At 40.2% G+C, this 27,383-nt stretch overlaps 1 protein-coding gene across 1 annotated transcript in view; it reads left to right on the top strand.

The window, feature by feature from the left end:
- IL13RA1 (interleukin 13 receptor subunit alpha 1) overlaps positions 1-27,383 on the top strand; it is a 100,306-nt gene that overhangs the window by 3,229 nt on the left and 69,694 nt on the right. The window contains exons 2-4 of the mRNA XM_049767657.1: positions 5,660-5,796; positions 12,841-12,979; positions 18,107-18,227. Of these exons, the coding sequence (XP_049623614.1) occupies positions 5,660-5,796; positions 12,841-12,979; positions 18,107-18,227 (397 nt within the window). The remainder of the gene's footprint in view (positions 1-5,659; positions 5,797-12,840; positions 12,980-18,106; positions 18,228-27,383) is intronic.

Genomic DNA, 27,383 nt, shown 5'->3' with positions numbered 1-27,383 from the left:
TTGGAGATGGAACCTGGGTCAGTACCAGGTCAGCCGCATGAAAGGCAAATGCCCTAACCCTGTGCTATCATTCCAGCCCCCTCTATTTTATTTAATTTTTATACACACTTTACCTTATAAACACTACTATTAATTTGTTTTGTACAGACATATCTTGGTGTTATTGTTGGTTCAGTTCCAGGGCATGGATTGAAACAAAGCTCTGATTTTGGTTTTGATGATTTTTTCCCTGCTTGTGTTTGGGGTTGTGCCTGCTCGGGGCCACCTCTGGCAGTGCTTGGGGACCATATATGCTGCTGGGGTTTGAACCGGTGTTGTGACCACAGCCACATGCTAGTCAAGTGCTTTAATCTCTCTGACCCAGAGCCCTATTTTATACAGGGATTACATCAGTGTATTAACTACCTGTTCAGTGTCAGGGCAATGGATTGAAGCAAATATCACCAATAAAGCAAGTTATATAAAATTTTTGGTTTCCTAGGTCAATGTACAAGTTATATTTATATTAGACTAAAATATATTCTGTGCAATTAAAACAAATGCATAGTCAGAAGAGATAGTACAAGAGTTGGAACAATTTGTTTTGCATATAGCTAACTGTAGTTTTCATGTCTAGCACAACATAGGGTCTTTCTCCAAGCACTACCAGGGGTCTTTCCTGAGCATGATCATTGCTGGGTGTGACCTCACTAGCCCCCCCTTCATACACATCCCCTGTAAGTCAAACAACACTATGTAGTCCTTAATTAAAGGCAGTTCAGAGGCTCTGAATAAGCATCTTAGTTACAAAATGGTCCTGAGGTCAATGAGATACATCAGGTAAGATGCTTACCTTTCACATGTATTCAACCCAAATTTGATACCTGAGCACCGAGGAATAAACACTGAACACAACCGGGCATGTTAGAAAAACCAAAATAGCAAAAATCAAAAATGGTGTTGGTAGATTTGTTCAACTCCAGGTTGCCACGAGTGTGTAAATTGCAAAAGTCACAATATCTGCAGAACACAATCAAGTGAAGTGTCCCCAGATGAGGCATGCACAGATGAGGAGGTAGAGGCAGAAGGAAACTCAAAGCCCTTCGGTAGTCTCATGGCAGGTAGAGCGAACAAGCCAGGCTTTGTCTGTAGAGGGACCTCAACATCTCCCAGGGCAGGTCCAGCTGGGATCTGTACAAACACGTCCAGATCGTTTGAAGCAAGACATGATGATGTGGTGGACTGTGTAGATACTTGAGGTGTGCAGGCAAGAGAATGTGAAGACTGGGAGTATGGTAGAAGGGGTCAAAGTTCTGCTAGACCTTCAGGATGGATGCAATTGGAGTAGGTGAAGGAGTACTTCCGTGTGTGTGTGTGTGTGTGTGTGTGTGTGTGTGTGTGTGTGTGTGAATTGCAGCAGTAGAGACCCAGGCTTCAGGATGAGAATGCTCTTCTGTGGTCAGTAAGGAACCCTGCTTGGCAGAAGGGCGCACTTGGCAAAGGCAGTGGGATTAAAAATGTTTCACTGGCTCTTGGAGTTGCTGAATTGGGCACATGAAGTGGGAAACTGAGCCAGAGAAGAAGGGAGCTAGCAGACTTAAAGCCACCACTGGTGAGAAGCAAGTCAGAGACTGACCATCACAGTCTTGAGGCACTTGGTGGGAAAGTTGTGGGGTGAGCCCTTCTTTCTCCAGAGCCATGATTTACTGGGATCTAACTGCTCCATGGGACCCAGCAGAGAAGGGAATGTGCTGGAGGTGAGGATGTTGCAATTCAAAATGGAGACAGAAGTGATGGCGGAGGAGATGGAAGGGAAGCAGATGGCTGACTCACTTATGACTTTTGTGATTGCCTTAACTTTCCCGAAAACCTTCACGCATCTGCCAGCTTCTGTGATTGAAGGGGAGCGATACAAGACGATTAGCTGAGTGAAGTGCTGTATTTTTCACAGAGCACTGAGGATTGTTTGTTAGTGCCTAATTAGAAGATGATGTGGTAGTAGCTCAGGGCTTCTTTTGTTTTTATTTGCCAATCCTTTTTTGCCTGAAATTTTTATGTGACCCCGAATATGTAAAATAAACAGACCCAACAGGTACTCATACTAAATTATGAAAGAATTAATTGTGAAACAAGATTTTCTTGTTTGGGTTTGGGGGCCATACACAACACAACTTAGCGATGACTGCCAGCTTGATGCTCAGGGGTCACTTTGGTGGTATTCAGGGGATCACACAGTACTGCCATGACCCCCTAGGAAAAAGAAAACATTTTTCGCGTCCCCTGCGCGACTGCAAATAGTATCTTTATTAAAAAAAACTTTAACCTGCAAAACAAAAATATATAAAATAATTTGAGTTGACTTTTTAATCAGAGGTGGTGTCTGGATTAATGGCTAAAATGAGCACGTTTTGAAATGGAAACTGAGAATCCCATATACAAAACAAGAGAATTATACCTTTGAGCAATCCCCCCCACCCTTAAAATACCTTTTAAGAAAGTTATATGATTCCACAAGGGGTCACAACAAAACTTTAAGAAGCTAGATGCTAGCTCAGGGGTTTTCAAGGTGTTAGCTAGATGCTAACTAAGGGGTTTTCAAGGTGTTTTCTTTTCTTTTTTTTATTTGTTTTAAGGCCACACCCAGCTATGCTCAGTGCTTACTTCTGACTCCCTGCTTCGGGATCAGTCCTGGCATGTGTTGAGGGGAGTATATTGGGCACCAGATATCCAACCCACATCTGCTGCATGCAGGCAATCGACTTTCCTTGCTGTGTTATCTCTCTGGTTTCTTATTTGAGGTTTTAAGTCTAGTTGGGGGAGTTCCTGAGTCCCTTAATTCTTTCTGAGGTGAGAAAGGATTGATATTTGGGAAGCAAATAGATTTTCTTTTGTTGGTAGGCCCCATTTGGCAGTGCTCAGAATCCACTTCTGGCTAGGTGCTCGGGGGTTCGTCTGAGCAGTACTGGGAAATCCTGTGGTATTGGGAATTGAGCACAAGGACTTCACATGTACAGTATAAGGACCTCCATCTGCAAAACATACACTCATCCGGTGCAGCTATCTATATCTCTGGCTGAATGGAATTTTAGGGTGCAATTCAAGAACAGATTTAAGCCAGAGTGATAGTACAGTATTAGGACACTTGCCTTACATGCAGCTGACCTGAGTTTGATCTCCAGCATCCTGTATGATCCCCTTCCAAACACAACTGGGAGTGATCCCTGAACACAGCCATGGGAGTAAGCCCTGAGTACTATTGAAAAACAAAACAAAACAAGCAAAAAACAATTCCAAAATACGAAGATAGGGGCTGGAGCAAGAACACAGCAGGTAGGGCATTTGCCTTTCATGCTGCTGACCCGGGTTGGATCCCTGGCAGCCTATATGGTCCCACGAGCCTACCAGGAGTGATTTCTGAGTCCAGAGCTAGAAGTGACTCCCGAGCACCGCTGGGTGTAGCCTCCCCAATACTAAAAATATATGAGGATCATGGCATTGCCAATTAATAAAAGTTATATACACTTCAAAGTATTATTAGGTGTATAAAATGCAAATATTTGAGGTACTAAATAATAAATTGGTCACTCGAGACCACTTGAAGAACTTGGTTTTAATTTTTCTCTCAGTAAGATGGTCTCATTTGTTTGTTTGGGGCCATATCCATTGGACTTGAGGGAGATACTCCCAGCTCAGTCTTCTAGGGTCACTCCTGACAGTGTTTGCAAGACCATGCAATGCTGAGCAGGTAAAACCTGTTATTCAAGAATGCATAGCATGTACTCTAGTCCTTGTTCTTAATAAATATTAGTTGAAAATGTAACATTTGTACATATATGTATATATATATGATATGTTATATATATGTGAGTTGAAAGACCTCCCAGGCAATGTTCCAAGGACAAGGCGACCAATCCCAGTGATACTCAGCTAACTGGACAACTAGTCAGTGCTCAAGCCCTGTCATTCAGCTGGCAGTTCTTGGGGGATCCAGATAGTACTAAGGGTTACATTCAGGTCCTTGTGTTTATACATATAAGCTATACTTCCCACACCCTGAGCTCTCTCTGCAGTCCTTTTATTTTTATTTTTTTTTGTGTTTTTGGGTCACACCCTATAGCGCTGAGGGGTTACTCCTGGCTCTGTACTCAGAAATCACTCCTGGCTGGTTTGGGGAACCCTATGGGATGCCGGGATTTGAACCAACATTTGTCCTGGGTCAGCTGCATCCAAGGCAAACACTTTACCTCTTTACTATCTCTTCGGCCCTCTATTTTTCTTAAAACTTAAAAACAAAGTTTTTTTTTTAAAAACTTAAAACTTAAAAAAGTTTTTGAGCCATACTCGGTGATGCTAAGGGCTCACTCCTGGCTCTGCATTCAGGAATCACTCTTGGCAGTGCTCAGAGATCATATGCTATGCTGGGAATTGCATCCAGGTGGGTTCCATGCAAGGCAACTACCCTACCCACTATACTATTTCTCTGGACCCTACAGCCCCACTTTAAAATGTGATACTGGATAGAATGACCCTAGGGTATAGCATCCAAGTTATGTGCTCTACCACTAAGCTATGTGGAAAACATGTTCATGTATAGAAAATTTGCAAGGATAGGATTGGCTAAGGCTTCTTAAACCTTTCCCACTCTTGACTTCTTTTTGCTCAAGTATGAAAGATAATGTGTGTAAATGCTGCCAGAAATAGATCGAATATATTATTTTTTGTTTAATTTTCAGCTTTTAGAGACCTCTTACTGTGGCCAGTTGTTCCTAAAGCTCCACAATCTGTTACACAACCCTATATAGGATCATGACCTAAAGTGTAAGAAGTTAGCTACCCTTATATAAGCCCTTATCCTGTTTCTGGGGGATGATTTTGGTAGCTCTAGCTCCGAAGTTCTCAGAAAAAATTTAAATGAAGTTTTCTCCCCACCCCATTTTATCTCTATTTCTCTCCCTTTGGCAGAAATACTACAACTCCTTTCCCTGATCTTGGAACTGAGTCCAAAATAATAGTACATAGTTGGCAGAGACAATGGTGGGTTTTCTCCAAGGGAAACACATTCTTAAGACCCTGGTTTACTGGTTTCTTGTATTTCTCTTCCCCTTCAGATTAGTCAGAGCTGTAATTCCAGCTGTTTAGTGTAAGACCTCAGGGGAACTGCATGACTGTCGACTCTGTCCTAGTACTTCTATGGAAAAGTTATAAAAACAATGGCTTGTCATATTATCAAGTCCAAAGCTGCTCGAACTGAAGTGCTCATCGCCTTGAGGAAGAGATGCATTCTAAGGGTCCTTTAGGAATAAAACATAGGTATTTAAGATTGCATATTGCGCTGGTTTTGAAGTGGAGGAAGGAGTTAAGCATGTGGCTGTGAACATTGGGGAGAGATTTCAAAGCTCTGGAGGCTGGGATCCATCAGCAGCACTGCAAGGTTTCATCATGCCTGAATTAGATCTCCCCCAGACACCTACCCCCCAAAAAGAATTTGATCGTAGAACCCCTCCTTCTGGGTTTGTACTGAGCTTCGTGGTTTCCCAACTATGGGCTGTGGGGCAAGTGACTCAAGATTCCTAGTCCTCATCAACAAATCAATGCATTACATTATTGGTATATGAAATGAGCTATGAAACACTGGCTGATGCTTTAAATTGATTTATTGATTATTGCTTGTTTGGAACAGAAAGTCATCCCCCTGTGACAAATTTGAGAGTTTCTGTGGAACATCTTTGCACAGTCACATGGAAGTGGAATCCTCCGGAGGGAGTCAGCCCAAACTGTAGTCTGCAATATATTAGTCACGTAAACAACAAAGATAAGGTAAGTTTTTCTGAAAGATACAGGATTTATGAGGTCAAGTGATCACCAAAAATTGGAAACAAAAATAAGATGAATCCTAATCTTATTTTATTTTATTTATTTTTATTTATTCTATTTTTGTTTTGTTTTGGGGGCCACACCTGTTGATGCTCTGGGGTTACTCCTGGCTATGCGCTCAGAAATCACTCCTGGCTTGGGGGGACCAAATGGGATACTGGGGGATTGAACCGCGGTCTATCCTAGGCTAGCACTTTCAAGGCAGATGCCTTACCTCTAGCACCACTGCTCCAGCTCCTCTAATCTTATTTTAAAGTGGACTGTTAAAAGTTGTACCAGCATTGAACTGGGCACAGTGGGGAAAATGGAACACTTGAAAATTTTGCTGAATCTTTGAGCTTCCAATGCAATTAAGATCGATGGGCGATGGCTGACCATGTTTCTCTATGATCAAAATAAAAATTATATTAAAAAATACTAAAAAAAATGGGTTCCTGTGTTCTTGCTTACCATTTTATACCTCCACGGTGCTTTTAGATTTTTAGGGAATTTTCACATTGACTATCTTGCTGATAATCCAAGAGCTATGTAATGTCCAAAGTATGTAGCCAAATGGAAAATGAAGAATAAATTGTTGGTGGGGTTGACCAAAAAGCTTTCTGATTGATGCCTGAGGAGAAATATGGGGAATTCTCAGCCTCTCTGTTCAGATGTAGTCGATCAATGGAGCTGAACTTTAGTTAACAGAATTGGGATCTTTATGATAATATCACTCAGGAGAGTTTTCTCTTCGATCTTCTTGGTTTGAACCAGCATTACTTTATATCTTTATATCTTCTTTCAGTGTGTGTAGGAGTTGGGGGATGTTTATGATTGACTTTATCCAGGGTTTTGAAGAAATACAATGAGAAATCATAATTAGTAATAGGTTCCTGGATCAATGAATTATGAAACTCTTGTGTTGTAGCTACTTTAGTAGCAGGAAAAGTACCAGGAATTAGGCTCTAGCTGATATGTCACACTTTTTCTGTGTTATTTTAATTTCTTATTTGTTTTGGCCCACATGTGGCAGTGCTCCAGGATTAGTTGCTCCTGGTTTTGCATTTAGTGATCACTCTTGATGGGCTCAGGGGATTATATGGGATACCATTAATCAAACTCATGTTGGCCACAGGCAAGAGGAGTGTCCTATCTGCTATATTATTTCTCCTGACCCAATATCTGTGGTTCTCAGAAGCCTCTATTTAGGCAGCTCAGTGTCCTGGAGTCAGTCACTTAATCAACTCTTCTGAACTTGTTTTCCTGTGTGTGGAACTCACATAGTAGCTTGCTGAGACTTGGGAAAATGATGTAGGTGTAGATTTAAAATGAGGAAGATACTTTCTCCTCTACCTATCTTGCTCCTTCCTGAAGAGGTATTTTTTGGTTTAGTCATTCCTTGATAAAGATTTGAGTCTCAGGAAAGAGGGTTATAAATGCAGAAACTTTCTATACCTCAGCCATAAAATTAGTTCCCCTTTCCACTGGGCTAGCTTCCTCTCTTCCTAAAGAGGGGTCTGAGGCATTTGAAGTCTTAGTGGTTACTTTCCTGATTTTTAGCCTGCCTTGAAATTCTAGGAAGTGTTTTGACTAGATACTTCTAGCCCTTCTGGAAGCTTTTGTCAAGATGCAAGTCATAGGCACAGGTAGTCTCAACAGAGGATGCTATTTTATTTAAGTATGTAGCAAGCCTTTTGGGTTTGTGTGATTAAAATATGATGTTGACACAGAAATGGATTTCTTAACACATATGTTTGTGTGTTAAGCAACCCCTTGTATTTAATTGAAACCCTGAGAAAAAGTCACCTTTTCTCTAACAAGCTCCATTTAATTAGGCTGACAACTACATTTAGGATCAATCTGGTAGACATGTCAATACTCTCGATATGGATTGTTTTCTTTATTCCTCTTTGGACTTTGGGCCACACCCTTTGGTGCTCAGATGTTAATCCCAGCTCTATGCTCAGAAGTTACTCCTGGCAGGCTTACGGGACCATGTGGGATGCTGCGGATCAAACCCAGGTCAGTAACGTGCAAGGCAAACGACCTACCCACTCATTCTGGTCTTTGGTATGGGGTGTTCTCATGGAAATTTGACTTAAATGTAGTCTTAGGCCAGAAAGGTAGATACTACAGCTGGTAAGGTTCTTGCCTTGCATGTAATAACTCAGGAGAGTTTGATCCTGGTATTCCTGAACCCTGCCAGGACTGATACCCAAGCAACATTGAATGTGGCTGAAAACAAAACAAAACAAAACAGTGTAATTTTAGGAGTCAGCAAAATCAGACTTAGATATGAAATTGTACATACTACCCTTTTTAAGCTGTGTGACCTAAGGCAAGTCACTGAAGCTTTCTTGTTTGTAAAATGCTAGAGGAAAAGATGAATCATATTAGCTAGTTCATATTAATATGAATTCAAAGAGCTGATGTTCTGGACATTGTTTGTAGCCAATCCATGCTTCATCCCCAACACCCTATGTGGTCCTCAGCCTGCCAAGAGTGCTTGAGTGCAGAGCCAGGAGTAATCCCTGAGCACTGGTTTTGGGTGTGGCTCCAGTCCCTCTACAAAATAAAATAAATAAAAAGGAATGGTGCTCATATTTGATAGTTTTATTATTGCTATTATAAATTTTTATGAGTTGAACCAACCAAAGTTCTCAATTTTAGAGGTCCTAGTATATAATTCATCTTAGTTTTGTCATTTAATACTGTGCCCTCTCTTCTGCCTTGAAGAGAACAGTTGGAGACTATATAGATCATAAAGGATGCACTCTACCTAAATTCTGCTTGATTAGTCCATTCATTTGACAGCATTGACAGCTGCCAATCAGTAGTTTCATGATAGTCTGCATATTCGTGGGCTTAGGGTGTAAGATTCCAAGGACTCTTTCAATCTTCAAATTGGCAGAACTTAATATTAAGATATGACATGGAATTCACAAGTTCTTTTGGAAAAAAATTGATGCTACGCTGAAGTATCTGCCTTCTATACCTTTTTTAGCATTTCTGATAGTTCCCTAGTTTGACAAGGAGAAGGATATGGCACAGATTAGAGGTATCACTCATCACTAAAAATTAGGCAAGACTCAAGAATCAATGAAAAGGATACTCTTGTCTTGGTTTCTAGAGAAATATAAAGTAAAGCCTATGTACTTTTGCTTCTGAGAAAAGGTGTCTAGAATATAGAAAGGGGTCAAAAATAATGAATACTAGTCCTCAGTGGGAGGGCTTAGTTCAGAACTTTATGTTTTGATAAATTTTGAAAGGAAGTCAGATTCCCTGAGAAGAGGTACAGATTAGCATTGAACTGCTACCAGTGCAGGTGATCCCAACAGGGGATGCCTATAAATATGTATCAAGCCTTTTAGGAAGTGTGTGATTACACATGATGTTGACACAGCAATTAATTTCTCAGAACATATATTTGTGTGTTCAGCAACCTCAACCCTGAGAACCTTTTCTCAGGTTTCATTTTCAGCTCCATTCCATTAGTCTGTCCACCACATTCAAGGATCAGGCCAGTCGATTTCAGTTCTCTAGCGATGGGGCCAATTCTTCAATTCCTTTCCCAGGAAAAGTCTAAAGGTAGAGCATTCTAGAAACCTGGCTGCCAACACAACTTATATAGTCTATCTCTCTCACTCTATGGCAAGAGTGGTAGCCTAGCACCCTCTATCACTCACTCTATGGTAACTCTATGGAAAGCCTGAGACTGTGGGGGTTGCTGGCAAGGACTCAAGGATAACTCATGAAACTGCTTGATTGAGACAGGCTTGCAGCCTCTCTGAGGAAAAGCTAAGCTTATGTTCTGTGCCTACAGAGAGAAGTAATCCTCTTTTTTTAATCTCAATAAAATTTTGCTCATAGATATTACTTTTAATTTGCTTCCAAGGATGATTTTTTCTTTTCAGAATGTTGTCTTGCCTAGGCCTAATAGCTGTTTTATCTCTTGAAAGAGACATATCCCTCCCCCCAGCCTTCACCCTCCATGTCTTGCTCTGGATCATTAATTGCTTTTTGGTTAGCTACCCCTTAACTGGCCTTCTTTCATCCAGTTGCCCATCATGCTCAGCTAGCAGCAAACCTGTGAAATAATAAACCAGTTACTTAGCATGGAAGACAGAGGGAACCAATACAAGTCTTTGTGATGATCAGCACGTTTTTAAAAGGAAATGCTCTTTCAGCTTGAAGCAGTAGCTATTACAAAACAGGAAACTTCTTGGAGCTCTGATTAAAAGCATCTATGTTTCTTAATCCAACTCTGTCACCTCAGGAAATGTTTATTTCCTAAATTTCCCAAGGAATCCTTTTTTTTTTTTGTGGTACGAAGATCGAACCCAGGATCTTATACATGCAAGGTAAGTGCTATATCTACCAATGACTTATATCCCTGGGATAGTCTAATTCTTAACCATTAGATGTGTGATTAATATTTGCATGGGATCTATCTGTAAGTTGACTTTTTGTGCTTCTAGAAGGCTTCTCTATTTTAAAAAAGCAGAAAATGGTATGCCCAGTGTATCTAGCAACCCTTAAAATATAAGTGTATATAAGATGGTCCAAAAGGTTAAATAGTACAGAAAGATGTTTTATGACAAGTCTTTCTGACACTCCACCCCCGCCCTTCTTGCTTTTCTTGGAGGGATCAGGATGACAGAATTCCCAAAATATTCCTTTTTATTTTGAGCTTGAGGGTGTACTAGATCTACTTGGAACTGAACTTTCGTAATATTATTTCCCTTCAAATTGCTGTTCGAGGAACTGAAATGTTGGTATGGGGTAAGACACTTGCTTTGCATATGACTAATTTTGGATCCATGCCTCACATTATATGTGGTCTCCTGAGTGAAGCCCAGATACAGAGCCAGAAGTAAGCCCCAAGCACTGCTGATGTGACCCAAACCCTCACCCTACCTAAATAGTTTTTTGAGGGTTGGAGAGATAGCTCAGGGGGAGTTCTGGGCTTGATCTCCGGTAACACATATCCCTCCAAGTGCTGTGCCAGAAGTAGTTCCCAGACCTGCTAACTGTGTTCCCATACAAGAGAGCTTGAAGAAAATTAAAAACGCATGTGTTAGCAAGGTCGGGTTTAGGTCGGGTTTAGGGAACACAGATTCTGCATTGCTACGGAGCTATGACCAGTATGGTGTTCAGGGGCCACTTCTATAAAATGCTTGTAGATTATTTGGTACTAGGATTGAAACGCAGGTCTCATGCATTCAATCTAGACACTCTAGCTCTTTGGATTTTCCTGATTCAATGTCAGGATGTTTATATACTTCAAGCACAAGAATGGTTCTTTACTTGGTACCTGGTACAGGATTATTGCTTTTTTTAGTGAGGGAAGTCTGACCAATACATCATAGGACATTTAGTAGTATTTTCCTTTTTATGTTTATTTTTAATAACTTATTCAATTGAATCACTATGAGATGCAAAGTTGCAAAGTTGTTCATGATTAGGTTTCAGTTTTACTATGTACAACACCCTTCACCAGTGCACAATTCCTGCTACCAGTGTTCCCCATTTCTTTCCTGCCCTACACCCTTCCATCTCTCTTGCCTTCCTATGTAGCATTTTGCTTCTTTCTTTTCTTTCTTTCTTTCTTTCTTTCTTTCTTTCTTTCTTTCTTTCTTTCTTTCTTTCTTTCTTTCTTTCTTTCTTTCTTTCTTTCTTTCTTTCTTTCTTTCTTTCTTTCTTTCTTTCTTTCTTTCTTTCTTTCTTTCTTTCTTTCTTTCTTTCTTTCTTTCTTTCTTTCCTTTCTTTCTTTCTTTCTTTCTTTCTTTCTTTCTTCTTTCTTTCTTTCTTTCTTTCTTTCTTTCTTTCTTTCTTTCTTTCTTTCTTTCTTTCTTTCTTTCTTTCTTTCTTTCTTTCTTGCTTTCTTGCTTTCTTGCTTTCTTGCTTTCTTGCTTTCTTGCTTTCTTTCTTTCTTTCTTTCTTTCTTTCTTTCTTTCTTTCTTTCTTTCTTTCTTTCTTTCTTTCTTTCTTTCTTTCTTTCTTTCTTTCTTTCTTTCTTTCTTTCTTTCTTTCTTTCTTTCTTTCTTTCTTTCTTTCTTTCTTTCTTTCTTTCTTTCTTTCTTTCTTTCTTTCTTTCTTTCTTTCTTTCTTTCTCTCTCTTCCTTTTAGACCCTGCATTTTGTAATATTGTTACTAAAAGGGTATCATACATATCACTTTATCTCCTTTCAGCACCCAGTTCTTGTCCAGAGTGATCTTTTCCCATTATCATTGCCATACTCTTCTCTAACAACACTCCCCTATTATTTATGACAAACTTTCTTCCATGGACTGGACCTTCTGGCCCTTGTCTCTATTGTCTCTGGATATTATTACCATACTATCTTTTTATATGTACCACAAATGAGTGTGATCATTCTATGTCCATGCCTCTTCCTGTGACTCATTTTACTCCGCATAGTACTCACCATATCTATTCATGTAGAAGCAAATTTCATGACTTCATTTTTGCCAAAGGTGTATAGTAATCAATTGCATAGATGTACCTTGTTTTCCTTAACCACTCATCTGTTCTTAAGCACTTGCTTTGTTTCCAGATTCTTCCTATAGTGCTGCAAAGTAGCAGTATCCTTAGCCTCTGCCAATTCAGTTCCAGTAGTAGTCCCTCTCATATTCATAACAACTAGAATTAATGTGCTTAGAGGTGGGGAAGCAGGATCACCCCAGTTGAGATTTACCAATTTGCATCAGCAGAGAACTTGCCTTTTTAAAAAGCACATTTAGGGACCAGAGCATTGGTGCAGCGATAGAGCATTTGTCTTGCACGCGGCTCACCCAGGACAGACTGTGGTTCAATCCCCTGGCATCCTGTATGGTCCCCCAAGCCAGGAGTGATTTCTGAGCTCATAACCAGGAGTAACCCCTGAGCATCACTGGTGTGGCCCCAAAACAAAAAATAAATAAATAAAAATAAAAAATACGTTTAGATATTAAATGTATCTCTGTGTGTTTACTACAGCTATGCCTTTTCCCATTTCCTAACCTTAGATAATTACTTCAGAAACTAGTCGTTCAGAGGAAGTACCACTGAATGAGAAGATATGTCTGCAGGTGGGGTCCCAGTGCGACACCAATGAAAGTGAAAATGCTAGCATTTTAGAAGAAAAGTGTATATTGCCCCCTAAAGGTAAGTTACCCCTGAAGTTCCTGTCTCAGTCTCTTGAAATGAGACCTAATTGTCCATGTGCTTTTATCATCAATGTGAATTCAATGCTAAAACATGTCTCAGTTTAATAAGTGACATACTCTTGAAGAAGGTGCTGGGCATATGATAGCAATCATGAGAGTGCCCCTACCTGTATGAGCTACCCAGACAACTTGTATAACAATGCTAATAGTTAAAGAGTCATGTATCACCTAGTGCTTGCAGATGTTTCTAAGAAATTCATCATTTTGAGGTATGGAGCAATAGTAAAATGGGCAGGGCATTTGCCTTTCACACCGTCAATTTAGGTTCAATCCCTGCCATCCCGTATGATCCCCCAAACACCACAAGGAGTGAATTCTGATTTCAGAGCCAATAGTAACCTCTGAGCTTTGTCAAGTTTGCCCCAAGAGAAACAAAACAGAAATACATCATTTTAGAGTTAGGTCTTTGTGGGACTGGAGATATAGTACAGCAGGAGTAAGATGCTTACCTTGTATGTGACACACCTGGATTTGATTCCTGCCACTCCATACCCTGATCAACAGCAAGAGTAATCCCTGAGCATAGAGCCAGGATTAAACTCTAAGTACTGTTGGGTATGATACAAAAATAAAGGCAAAACAAAACAAAAACTCAATACATAAACAAATGCAAAAATTGACTCAATATACAGCTAGATCTTTGTGTAGACCTTGCAGAGTATAATGACAGCAACCTAAGTGGTCTCATTTCTACACAATCAGGATGTATGTTGTAGCCGTTTGGGTCTGTCATTTATCATGGCATCCATTTTTGACCCAGATTTCATGCAGTGATGTATACCTATGTACCACTTAATAATTTGGAAAATGATACACACATGCTTCTCTAGGTGGAACCTTGCAAAGATATCTTGTGGCATGAAGAAGGCCTGTACTATCACCCTGATTCATATGATGGCCAAGAAGATGAGAATTGAATAAACTGAGTAATTCCTTTGATTTTAGATCTAATGTCTTAAAAATGCTAAAGTAGGGGTCAGAGTGAAAGTTCAGTAAGTAGGGTACTTACCTTTAATGTAGCCAACATGGTTTAGAGTCCAAGCCATGCCAGATATGATCCCAGAGCACAGAGGAAGGAGTAAGCCCTGAAAACTTTAAGTTGTGGTCCCCAAAACAAAAATGTTGCTAAGATATCTTGGACACTGTACTGCAGACCTGAGAGTGGTAGGTTTGAGGGGAGATGGGAGTGGAATGCGTATGCTGACTGGAAGTAACACAGGAACATAAGTGGTGCTTCAAGAGCACATATGAGATGGCTAAGGACAGTAACAGTGTGCACTGGAACCATAACTATCAACCAGCAGTTGTAGTAGGAGGTGGATGTAGGAGAAGAAATATCAGACAAGATATGACATTGGTATGGGAGTGGAGGGCCATGGGCATCTCAGAGATTAGAAATTGCTGTAACTTTGTGCATTATTAACAAAATTAAACATTGTTCTAACCCTGTTAGCTACACTATAATAAAGCATTAAAAGGAGGTTTTTAAAATGCTAAAATATTATCTCATTCTGTTTGAGAGATTAGTTTGAGATGCAAAATTATATAAGTAAAGATCTTAAAATAGAACAATAGACCTGCTGGCCTAGCTCTAATTCAAGATTAGTTCAAGGAAAAACTTCTCATGGGTAGGTTGTATACTGTCATCCACTCTGTCCCCACCAATCCTTCAGCGTTCTTTTATTTTCCAGTGTCTTGGCTCTAATATTATAGTTAGAGATTTAGCATGTACATATACAGAGCAAGGCTATTGGAACCCAGATATCCAAGTACTTATCTTAGAATTGAAGGTTGCTAGTTGTGTATGTGAGCTCTAGGCTGATCACATACCTTCTTCCTCTTTATCTCCCTCATCTTTTTTTCAATTTAGAGGTTTATTATTGATAGCACTCTAGTCATGATACAAGTTGTATAGTTATCATCTATAGTTATCTATCTATAGTTATCTATTGTTGCATGACACATTATTCAAAACTTAGTGACTTAAAGCAACCTTATATATTTTTTGCCACACTTTCTGTAGATCAGAAATGTGAGAGCTCCTCAAAATTGTAGTTCCTCATCTTTAAAGTGAGATTGAGGGCCAGTGCAGGTTGTAAGGCACTTGCTCTGCATGTGACTGACAACATTTCCATTCTCAGCACCACATAAGTTCCCCCAAACACTACTGGGAGTTATTACTGAATACAAAGCTGTGAGTATTCCCTCAGGCTGTGTCAGAATTATCCCCACAAAAAGTGACTAAGGTGGGACCAGAGTAGTGGCGCTAGAAGTAAGCCTTGGCTACGCTATCCTAGGAAAGACCACGGTTCCATCCTCTGGCATCCCATATGGTCCCCTCAAGCCAGAAGCGTTTTCTGAGCACATAGCCAGGAGTAACCCCTGAGCTTCACCAGGTGTGCCCCTCCCAAGAAAAAAACCCAAAAAAGTGACTAAGGACTAAAGAAATAACTCAAGTTGGCATAGCACCTGCTTTGTAGAGAAATAGATGAATCCCCAACACCACATGATTCCCTACGCATTGCTTGGCCCTCCAACACAGAACCAGAAATAACCACATAGCATTGCTTGGTGTTGTTCCCTCCCCCATAAAACAACCTTCCCCCAAATAGGGATGATAATTTTCTTTGTTTTATTTTTTGGGGGGTGGCCACACCTGGAAATGCTCAGGACTTACTCTTAGTTCTGCACACAGTAAACACTTCTAAAAGGGCTCAGGGACAATATAGAGTGCTAGGGATAGAACGAAAGTTAGCTGCATGCAAAGCAAATGCCCTATTGTACTATCTCTGTGGTCCAACAATAATTTTCTTTTCAGGATTGTCAAATGATTGAATCAGGCAGTGTATGAAAGGTGCTTGGAACAGTGTCTGGCTGAGAGGAAATATAGAAAATGTATCATTTGTTAGTGTTACTCTATTCATTGAGTGCCAGGGATCCATATCCTACAGCTAAATCTTAGTACTATATGATTGGCTATATAGACTATTCTCTCTTATATTAAACAAATAGCTAAAAGTCCAAATTTATACAGTTCTAGAATTTAGTACTGGACTTATAACTCGTAGGCTGGGAGACTGGTTTAAAACAACTTACGGGGTAAGTTGTACAATAGAGAAGGTTTTTGCTTTGCTGGCTTGAGTTTGATCCCCAACACCATATGAGGTCCCTTGAGCCCTATCATCCCTGAATACTAAGCCAGGAGCACAGCCACATATTGCCCCAAAATGAAAACCAGATAAATTCAAAACAAAGCAAAACGACCTATCTCCTTTTTTTATCATGCCTTTCTGAATTTAATAAGTAACATGGAAAAGACCAAATTGTATTATGTCAGTAAATGATTCATAAGGGCTGAATTTCATCCCCTCGAGGCTTTTCAGGACAATAAGTTTGCATTTACACAGGCAGATCATTTTCAGACAGGCTGACTTAACAACTCCAAAAGCTGATAAGGACCAGAGATTGTACACCAAGTGGGGCATTTCCTTGCATGCAGCTAACTTGGGTTTAATTCTCAGCACCACATATGGTCCCCTGAGCTCTGCCAGGAGTGATTCCTGAGCACAGGGCCAAGAGTAACCTCTGAAGCATTCCAGATTCCCCCAAAGGAAGAGTAGCCACTTGAGGATATCAAGAACTCCTAAGGTCATGGCGCACAATGGACAGCTCTGAGAGTGGAGCCTCTCCTACCTCCCAGGGAGGAATGTTGGCTTAATTTAGAAAATGCTTGTCAGCATTGAAAAAGAAGGCCAAATATAAATTAGTTAACCTTGTTCTGGGGAGATGGGCCAGTCCACACCCAGAGGTGCTCAGGAATTATTCTTGACTCTACCTCTCAGGGTTCACTACTGGCAGTGTCAGGGGTCACATCCTATGTCATCTACATGCAAGGAAGTGTCTTGCCTCCTATCTATCTCTTCAACTCATACGTTTGTGAGCTTTTTCTTGCGGGGGAGACATCCTATGGCACTTAGGGTTTACTCCTGGCTCTGTGCTTAGAAATCACTCCTAGCAGGCTCTGGGGACCATATGGAATGCCTGGAATCTAACCCAGGCTGGCTGTGTGCAAGGCAAACACCCTACCCACTGTGCTATTACCCCAGCACCCAAATTTGGGTGTATATTTAAATTTAAATTTGTATACCTAGGGGCCAAAGTGATAGCGCAAGTGGTAAGGCTCATGCTAGTCTCAGACAGATTGCGGTTCTATCCCCCAGCTTCCCATATGGTCCCCCAAGTCAGGAGCAATTTCTGAGCTCATATCCAGGAGTAACCCCTGAGCATCACTAGATGTGGTCCCAACCCCCCCAATTTGTATACGCAAATTTAAGGCAGGTGTGTATGGGGATTGTCAATATTTTCACACCAATTTAACAATTTAATAATTTTGGGTCCTAGAGATAGTACTCTGGTTAAGATTCTTACCTTACATGCAGCTGATCCTGGTGTGATCCTGGCACTGCGTACCTGTACCCTGAGTATTAAAAAGAGTTAATCCTAAGCATCAGAGATAGGCGTAAACCCGACTAACTTCCAAAACTATGGGGTTGGAGTGATAATACAGTGAGTAGAGTGCTTTGCTTTGAATGTCTGGTTTGATTCTGGCACCCCATATGGTTCCTTTGAGCTTGGATAGAAGTGATCCCTAAGAATAAAATTGGGAATAAACTCTGAGTACTACCAGATTAAGTGTTAGTAGTAAGCACTGGATGTCACCCCCTAAAACACAAAAACAAAGACTCAAGGCACACAAAAATAAAAAAGAAAGGAATTCTGAAATAAGCCGCTGATAGAATATTCTTTGACCTTTATCCTCTCTCCAGTTTGGGACATAGGAGTTTGCCATCTCTAGGTGAGATTATGTCCATTTTCTTTGCTGTAGGAGGAGGAATGGTTGGGAAACAAATACTATTTGATTTTCTCCATATGGAGTACTTTCTAGGTATAAGGGTATAAGAGAGGATAAGTGAGCAGGAGTCGTGCTCAGCAATTCCCAATTCTGGATTGAGTTGCCTTGCATTGTAAGGTAAAAGGGTCCTTAACTTTCCACTGGCTATTCCAGGTGATCCTGAGTCATCCGTGACTAACATGCAGTGCATTTGGCATAATCTGAACTACGTGAAGTGTACTTGGCTGCCAGGAAGGAACACAAGCCCGGACACTAACTATACTTTCTACTATTGGTGAGTATGGCCACCGACTAACTTCCAAAACTATGGGGTTGGAGTGATAATACAGTTAGTAGGGTGCTTTGCTTTGAACGTCTGGTTTGACTCTGGCACCCCATATGGTTCCTTGAGTTCTGATACGAGTGATCCCTAGACACAGAATAGGCTTATTTAAGGCGTATAGCCTTAAGGAAAAGGAATGATTGTGATTGTGTTAGAGCTTGAGTTGGAGTTCCTTGGGCCTAACATAGTTTAAAGAAAACCAAGAAAACAAAACCAAAAACCAAAAATAATTTCTTTTTTTCCTGCAAATCCAAGAAGACGGTTAATTTGCTGCTGTGTCAAATAAATCTACCTTTGCTGACTATCTTGACTATACTTGGCTGTACTCAGGGATTACTCCCTCTATGCTAAGGGATCATTCCTGACTATGCTGAAGGAACCCATTGGGTTGACTGGGTTCAAACCCAGGTTGGTCACATGCTAGGCAAGCTTACTATCTGCCCATTATTTCTCTAGCCTGATTACTTTTTTAAAAAAATATCCTTCTTGTTGGAGTGAGTGTGGTCTCCACTTGGTGCTTAGGAGGTCTGGGGCACTCCACTGGTGCTTCGTACTGGCTACATGGATGACGAATTTAGTGCAAAGGCCAGAGTACATGATCCTGCTTAGTCTCTGATCTCTCCTCCAGCTCCCTCAAGTGGCATGTGTCCTGCTGAATACCAGTTCTTATGTTCTTTGTTACCATTGCCTTTAGGTACTTCTCATTCTACCATTATGTTTCTGCATATCCCTCAGATGAGAGAGATCATTGTGTGTTGGTGTCTTGAACTCTGACTAACTTCACTCAGCATGAGCCTCTACAGGTCCTTCCATTTAGCAACAAATTGCATGACTTCATCTTTTCTTATGGCTGAGTAATATTCCACTGAGTCTATGTAGGTTTCACATATCCTTGTAAATGGGGGATATTTCCAGACTTTGGTTAATATGAGTAGTGCTTCAAGGAATGTAAGGGTGCAAATGTCTTTTCTCTAGTTTTTTTGTTCCCTTGGTAGATATTCTAAGAAATGGAGTTGCTGGATTAAATGGAAGCTCAATTTCTATTTTTTGAATGTCTGTATTGTTTTTCAGAAAGGCTGGACCAGTCCACATTCTCACCAGAAGTGAATGCAAGTCCCTTTCTCCCCACATCCACGTCATACTGGATGTGTTTGTGCTTTGTGATGTGTATCTGTGGTGTGAGATGATATCTCACATGAGATGATATTTCATCATTCATTCTTTCATGTGTCTTTTGACCATCTGAATTTCTTTGAGGATGTTTCTCTTTATCTCTTCTCCCTATTTTTTTATGAATTAGATGTTTTTCTTGTAAAGTTCAACCTGTGCCTTATATATTTAATATTATCCTTTATCAGATGAGTGTAGGGTAAAAGATTTCTCCCACAATGAGTTGTCTTTGTATCCTGATTATCATTTTGTTTGAGGTGCTGAAGCTTCTAAATTTAATGTAGTCTTGTTTGTTATCTTTCCATCCACTTGTTTGGTCAGTGATGTGTGGTACTTGAAGATGTCTTTAACTTCAATGTTATGGACAGTTCAACTTATGTTTTCTTCTATAAACCTTCTGGATTCAAGTCTGATAACAAGGTCTTTAACTCATTTTGGTTTGACATTGGTGCATAGCATTAGACATTTCATGTATTTCATGTAGCTGACCAATTTTCCCAGCAGCACTTGCTTAAGAGGCTTTCCTTGATCTATGAATTATATTTTTTGCTCATTTATCAAAAATTAACTTATCATATCCCGAGGATATCCCGATATTCTGAGGATATCTCTCAGGATATTAAATTTTATTTCACTGATCTGGAAGTCTGTCATTATTCTAAAACTATGTTGTTTTAATTACTACAGCTTTAAAATGTAGTACAGTTTGAAGTTGGGGACAACGATGCATCCCATCTTTTCCCCAAGGATTGCTTTATCTACTTATAGGAGTTTATTATTCCATATGAATTTAAGAAGTGTTTAATCTATTTCTTTGAAAAATGTCACGGTATCCTTATAGGAATTGCATTGAATCTGTATAATGCTTGGTAGTATTGCCTTTTTGCTGAAGTTACTTCTCCCAATACATAAGCAGAGGTTATATTTCCACATAATTGTGACCTCTTATTTATTGAAGTAGTATTTTGTATATTTTTGGGTTTTAATGTGTGTTTTTTTGGGCCACATCCGGTGGCACTCAGGGGTTACTCCTGGCTCTGTGCTCAGAAGTTGCTCCTGGCAGGCTTGGGGAACCAAATAGGATGCCGGGGATCGAACCTGGAACTGTCCTGGGTTAGTGGCATGCAAGGCGAAAGCCTTCCACTGTGCTATTGCTCTGGCCATTATTTTGTAGTTTTCTTTGTATAGGACTTTTACCTCTTTAAGTAAGCTGATTCCAAGGTACTTGATATTCTGAGGCACAATTATGATGGGACCATTTTTCTAATCTCTCTTTTCTTTTATTATTTGCAGGAACCATAGACTTTTGTGTGTTAATTTTGTACATTGCCACTTTATACAAGTCTATTGTTTCTAGAAGCTTTATTGTAGTTTTAGGATTTTTAAATATAGTATCTTGTTATCCACAGATGATGAAAGCTTGACTCCATTCTTTCCTGCTTGATTCCCTCAGTATTTTTTTTTAATTTTTTTTATTTATTTATTTTTGATCATAGTGGCTTACATATTGTTGACAATGATATTTTAGGTACATATTTACATAAAATCAGGGGGAATTCCCATCACCAAATTGTCCTCCCTACACCTCCGTTTTTGTCCTACCACCCATATCCTCTTCCCTCACCCCCAGGGTAGCTAGGATGTGTGGTCTCCTCTGTATCTAGCCTACTGCATAGTAGTCTTGCACCTCTTTGGTCCTGGTGTCTCCCTTGTTTCCCCCTCTAATTGGGGGGGCAGGACTAGCTAGTTCAAGTTACGTGGTTTTGTTTAAAGGAGAGAAAAGTAATAAACTGGGGTAAAAGTCTAATACGCCGAAAATAAGTGGAATTCTTCCAGAGGTTTTCAACATCGGTTTGAGAAATGAAGGAGAGAAAAAAGGTGAAACATTCCACCAGTACAAAAAGAAGTGTCAAATATCCCGTGAGGGCTCCAACAATAAGCACAAGCACCAAAAACAAAACAAAACAAAACAAACAAAAAAAAAACAAAAAAAAATAAAAACCCACAAAAATAAACACAAAACAAGCAAACAAACAAACAAAAAAATGTCATGGTCTTGATTTAGGAAACATGGCATAGCATACAAAGGAAGAACAGAAAGGAAGAGAAAGAATAAGTATAACTGGGGACAACTTCAATTATCACACCCAAACAGAGAAATTGACCAAAAATAGATGGGTAAATAAAAATAATAATAATAAATGAAAATAAAATAATATATATATATAAAAATAATGATTTGTGCTTTTTTTTTCCCTCCTGTCCAGGCACAGTAAATATTGGGGTCATTCGAAAAGGAATTCACTTGGCCTAAGAGATATGGGGTTTCTCCGCCCTTGGAGTGTATTGTCATGGGATCAACTATAGACTCTGTTCAGGATCACTTACTCTCCTGGTGGTGCTTTTGTGGTGTTTGTAAGACCTCTGCTCTGTCCTGGGTGATACTATCAGGCCTCTGTGACTAGGGATCTCAGTATCTGCACAGATCCTGCGGTGGGAGTTATGATGAAGTCAGTCTTTGTGGTTCTAGAAGTTCTGTTCCATCATTGTCATTTTAATTCATCTTCTGTGGTTGGTGATCTTGATCTTTGCACTGAAGCTAGGATGGCACCTAGGACAGTGTCTTTGTGCTTCCAGAAGCCCCATTCCATTACAATGGTCTCTGCCAGACCTTTGAATCTGGGGATCATGTTCATTGTGCAGATCGTAGTTCAAACCCTAGGTTAGGGCTTTTTTATTGGTCCCAAGCTGTATACAGTCTGGTCATGGTTCTAGCAGCAGTCATCTGTAACTCGAAATCTTGGCTTTTGGGCCTTCCAAAGGGTGACAAGTCTTCTGATTTTGTCTTGTCGTTAGCTAGAAAGGTTGGATAACTTTCACTTAGGTCAAGTTGTTCCCATTTTCTTCGTTGTCAGGATGTCATATTAGAGCTGGCATTTGTTGGTGGCCTCGCAGTATTGCGGCTGTCCCGGGTGGGATTTGTTTCCTGTAGCAGTTGTGAAGGACTGTGCCGTTCCTGTGTCTGGGATCCAGGGTTCAAGGCTGGATTGATGGTATCTAAACACCTGAGGTCTAAGTTAATTCCACATGACATATTTTCAAGGTAGGAGATATCCCTCTATTGTAAACAACTATGAGTTCCTATCTCTAATAGATAAGAGCTCTCTTTTTTTTTTGATATATATATATATATATATATATATATATATATATATATATATATATATATATGTAAGAATCTCCCTTTATTTTAGTGTGCCTTTGCAGGGGGAAATGGTGCTACCTTATATTGTTGGTGCATTTGGGGGTGGTCAAAAGGGGAAAACAGAAACAGGTTACATACCCCAAAAAAAAAAGATGAAAAAATAATAAATAAAAAAAGTAGGTATCAAAAATGTATGTGCTTACATATGTATATGTAGGCCAGATTTTTTTTAAATGAGGTAGCAAAGTATTTAAAGGGCCAAAGTGATGCATATGACTATCTTACATTTGGGGAAAAGCGGGTAAAGAGGTGGTGTGATACAGTTCTTATGCTTATGTTGGAAATACAGGTTTTCCCATTGTCTTTTTGGTTTTTCTTGTGGTGTGTGGGTCCCCAGGCATCTTTCCATCCCATCCCCAGATCTTCTTCAGAGTGGCAAAAGATTTGTGGCAGGGAGGTCCTGGAAGGGTTCTTGCATTGAGGATACTTTTAGACCTAAGTCCGGTTTCAGGTAACAGTCCACGTTAGGGGGAGTTGGTGGGGAGGGCCTCGCAGCATGGATCCGCAGGGGAGTTGGCTGCCTTTTCATGCAGGAGACGAGATGTGGGTTTGACTGGGTGTCCTCTCGACTGGGTGCTGGGTAATGGTTCGTTGGGGTAGGAGGTCAATCTTGATGCCTAATAGATTAAGGACTGAGGGTGGAGAGTTTTAATATGGCGGGAGGTCTGTATGGGATTGAGGGGTGAAGGGATAGTTGGATTTCCAGAGGGGGAAAAGGGGAAGGTATATGGAAGGGGTAGGAAGGGAGAAAAGAGAAAATACTTTAGAAGGAAAGGGAGAAGATAAATGGAAAAAAGTAAAGAGAAGAGTAGAAAAGAGAAAAAGAAAAAAATAAAGAAGAGAAGAAAAAAAAGAAGATAGAAAATAAAAAAGAAAGTAGTGAGAAGAGAGGAGAGAATAGCAGGGGAATGCTAGTTTGCCTGAATTTGTTCACAGAATAGAGCGTGTAGTTTAAGTCTGTACGTCTCGGTTACTGCTTTGGTCGTCTGACTGGTCACGTGCTTCAGTTCCTAAAAGAAGGTGTAACCTAGAGATAAAATGTATGTTAAAGAGTTTTCTCGGGGCCATCTCATATTGCAAGCTAGGTATGGTATCTCATGTGGTATTCCGCGCTGCCATCTTAGTTTATTTATTCTTTATTTATATTTATTTTGTTTATTATTTTGGTTTTGGAGCCACACCCGGCGGCAGCAATCAGGGTTACTCCTGGCTCTGTGCTCAAAAATTGCTCCTGGCAGGCTGTGGGACCATGTGGGATGCCGGAATCAAAATTGGGTCTATCCTGGGTCAGTCACGTTAACGGCAAATGTCCTACCACTGTGCTATCGGTCTAGCCCCACTCAGTATTTTTTTCTAATAACTATTTTCAAATTCTTCAGTACTATATTGAATAGGAATGTTGATGGTTGGCAACTTTCTCTTGTTAGTCATCTTAGAAGGATGACTTTTAGCTTTCCCAATTTAGTGTAATGATTCCTGTGGGCTTGTGGTTATAGGATTTGACTATGTTGAGGAAAATTTCCTTATGTTCCCACTTTGTTGAGGGTTTTTTTTTATCATGAATGGATACAGGATATTGTCAAATGCTTTATCTGAATCTGTTGGCATTATTATTTGGTTTTGGTTTTGTTTGGGAACCACATCCAAAAATGCTCAGGGGTTACTCCTGGCTCTGCACTTAAGAACCACTGCTTGTGGGCTCATGACACCATATGGGATCCTGGGCAGCACACCTGTATTGGCCGAGTGCAAAGTGAGCACCCTATCCATTGAACTATTGCTCTAACCCCTGATATGATATGTTTTTACTTTTATTTATATCATGTGTCGCATTGATTGGCTTGGGTATGTAAAACTAAGTTTTATTTTTTTCTTTTTATATAATTATTTAAGCACTGTGGTTACAAAATTGTTCATGACTGAGTTTCAGTCATATAATATATACCACATTTCACCAGTGCACATTTCCCGCCACCCGTGTTCCCAGTTGGCCCCCACTCTTTTTTATTCTTTTTTTTTGAGGGGTTTGGGTTTTTGGCGGTGCTCAGGGGTTACTCCTGGTTCTGTACTCAGAAATCACTACATAAAAATTATCACTCTACCCACAGCTCCTGAGTCCAGAGTGATAGTGCATCAGTAGGCTTGTTAGGTGCATATATGCTTAGCAGTGTGAATTCTTCCTGAGGTTTATGTCCCTTAACCATTAAGTAACGACATTCACTGTTTCTTATTACCCTTTTCAGTGTTCAGTCTATGCCATCTAGTATAATACTGGTATGGATACTCTGTCCTCTGAGGGAGTAAGTTCTGAGGAATGGAGATATTTAATCAGTGAGATACCTGGGTAGGGAATCAGGAGATTTAATAAGTGCAGATTGTCTTTGCCATGGCCTTCTCTAATTTTGTTTAAAATTACTTCTGAGAGAATGGAGCATGTAGTGTTGGGTTTAGGCCTTTCAAACCTATATCCATGACTGTTTTTTTTTTAAACACACAGAGTATATTTTGTCTGAAGTAGTCAAACACTCAAGCTGTAGCATGATCTGGAAGGCAAATATAGCAAAGTGTGAATACAAATGTTTCAAGTTACCCAGGATTTGCTCTCCCTCACTCTCTTTCCTGTTGCAAAAAGTAATTTTGGGAGCACTATTGGTGAAGCCAGACACCATTGAGATTTTGTGCTTTATTCTGGGATGGGTTTGTTTCCTGATAAAAATCATTCTCAGATGCCATTTAACTTGTGTGTTTATGGTCCCTATTGTTCCTCCTTCCTTAAAACTCTCCATTGACTTTAGATCACTTCTTTCTGGGATTAAGGCCAAATATCTCAGCATAACAGAACTTTTAAGATCTGGTTCAAGTCAGTTTCTTTGGCATCAGTCTCCCCCGCCCTCCATATCTTTCTTGTACCCTGCTACCGAAGTTCTTCTAGCGCCTTAACCAGATCTTCAAACACTAGAAGAGAATACTGAGAGTCGTGCAGAGTTGTCTCTTCTCGCAGCCCATGCCTTGCCCTATCACCGGGATACCTCTTACTTTGTTAATTATACCATTTCCTCCTCAGGAAACTTTCTTTGATCTCTCAAGTCTTTCTAGCTGTGTGCCTCTGTGGTGGCATCCTATGGCGTTGTGTGTTTTGCCATGGAAGAGTATTTAGCACATTGTGCTGTCATTTCCTGTTTACTTAGTACTTCCCTTCAGCCTGAGTTTTCTTTTGAAAAGCAAGTTCCCCAATCCTATTTCCCGAGTGTCCCAGGATCGGTGTTCCATGATAAAATTTGAATGTTTTGTAGAGAACATTTGGATTGGGGTGATGATATAGAAGGTAGAAGCAACCCCAGAGGGTCAAAATTTTAGCAAAACAATGAGAAGAGGACTGGGAAGGTTCAATTCTGAAGTACTAGTGAAGCTCAGGGAAGCAAGGGGTAAAGGGTGCATGTAAACAGAACGTCAAGTGAACCATTACTCCAGACTTTTTTTTCTTGTTTTCTTTTTGTTTTGGGGCCACATTCGGCAGTGCTCAGGGGTTACTCCTGGTTCTGCACTCAGAATCACTCCTGACAGGCTCGGGGGACCATATGGGATGCTGGGGATCAAACCTGAGTTCGTCCCAGGTCGACCTCGTGCAAGGCAAATGCTATACTGCTGTGCTATTGCTTTGGTCCCTACTCCAGACTTTTTAAGATGGCTTCTAACCTGGTAGCATCCTGTGATATTCTGTTAACCCTTCTAGTTTCTCCATAAAACCGTTTTGTGTCTGATTCTAGAGGGCAGAGAAAGGAAGGGAAGAAATTCTAAAACTATCTCAGTCTCTGGCAGACCATGCATGCAAGTTAATCAGGTGTCAATAAAGAAGGCACTGAAGGTGAAAGTTTGTCTAGAGCTAGGAGTTCTTCTAAGACAAAAGGGGAAAGTGCTTTGTCGTACACATTTGTGTTACTCTGTTAGTTTTTTTTGCAGCAATATATTTTATGAATACAATCTAGGAACAACCTGAACGTTCAAGAACTGGATACAAACCACAATTACAAGATACAAGCCCCAATTTTTAAAAAAAAAATACTTAATTTAAACACTGTGCTTACGAGGTTGTTCATAATACAGTTGCTTTTTTTTAAACAATTACAAAGTTGGTAATGATGGGATTTCAGTCATACAATGTAAAACACCCTTCACCAATGCACCTCTCCCATCACCAATGCCCCCAGTTTCCCTCCTGGCTTTCCCTCCACTCTCCTTTTAAAACTGTGCTTTCCAAGATGAAAATTACTAGCCACATGTGCTATTGCTCTGTTAAATTAATGGAATTAATATTAAAATCAAATTAGGGCTGGGCATGTGACTAAGCTGTAGTGAGGGCCACACCTCACCATTCAGGGGTCACTTCTGGCTCTTCACTCAGGAATCACTTGTGGTGGTGCTCAAGAGACCATCTTGGATGCAGGATATCAAACCCAGGTCAGCTGCATGCAAAGAAAACACCCTATTCACTATATTAATGCTCTGGCCCTGGAATAGATGATTTATTTTCTTCCCTCACTTCAATGCAACTTTTTTATTTCTTTTTCTGTTTTTGTGATCACACCCAGCAGTGCTCAGGGGTTACTACTGGTTCTGTACTCAGAAATTACTCCTGCCAGGCTTGCTTCAGCCTGCAACTTATTTTCTGTTGA

The sequence above is a fragment of the Suncus etruscus genome, chromosome X (genome assembly GCF_024139225.1).
Source record: "Suncus etruscus isolate mSunEtr1 chromosome X, mSunEtr1.pri.cur, whole genome shotgun sequence".
Classification (NCBI taxonomy): domain Eukaryota; kingdom Metazoa; phylum Chordata; class Mammalia; order Eulipotyphla; family Soricidae; genus Suncus; species Suncus etruscus.
Note: the sequence above shows the minus strand (reverse complement) of the source record. Positions and strands in the feature narration are given on the sequence as shown.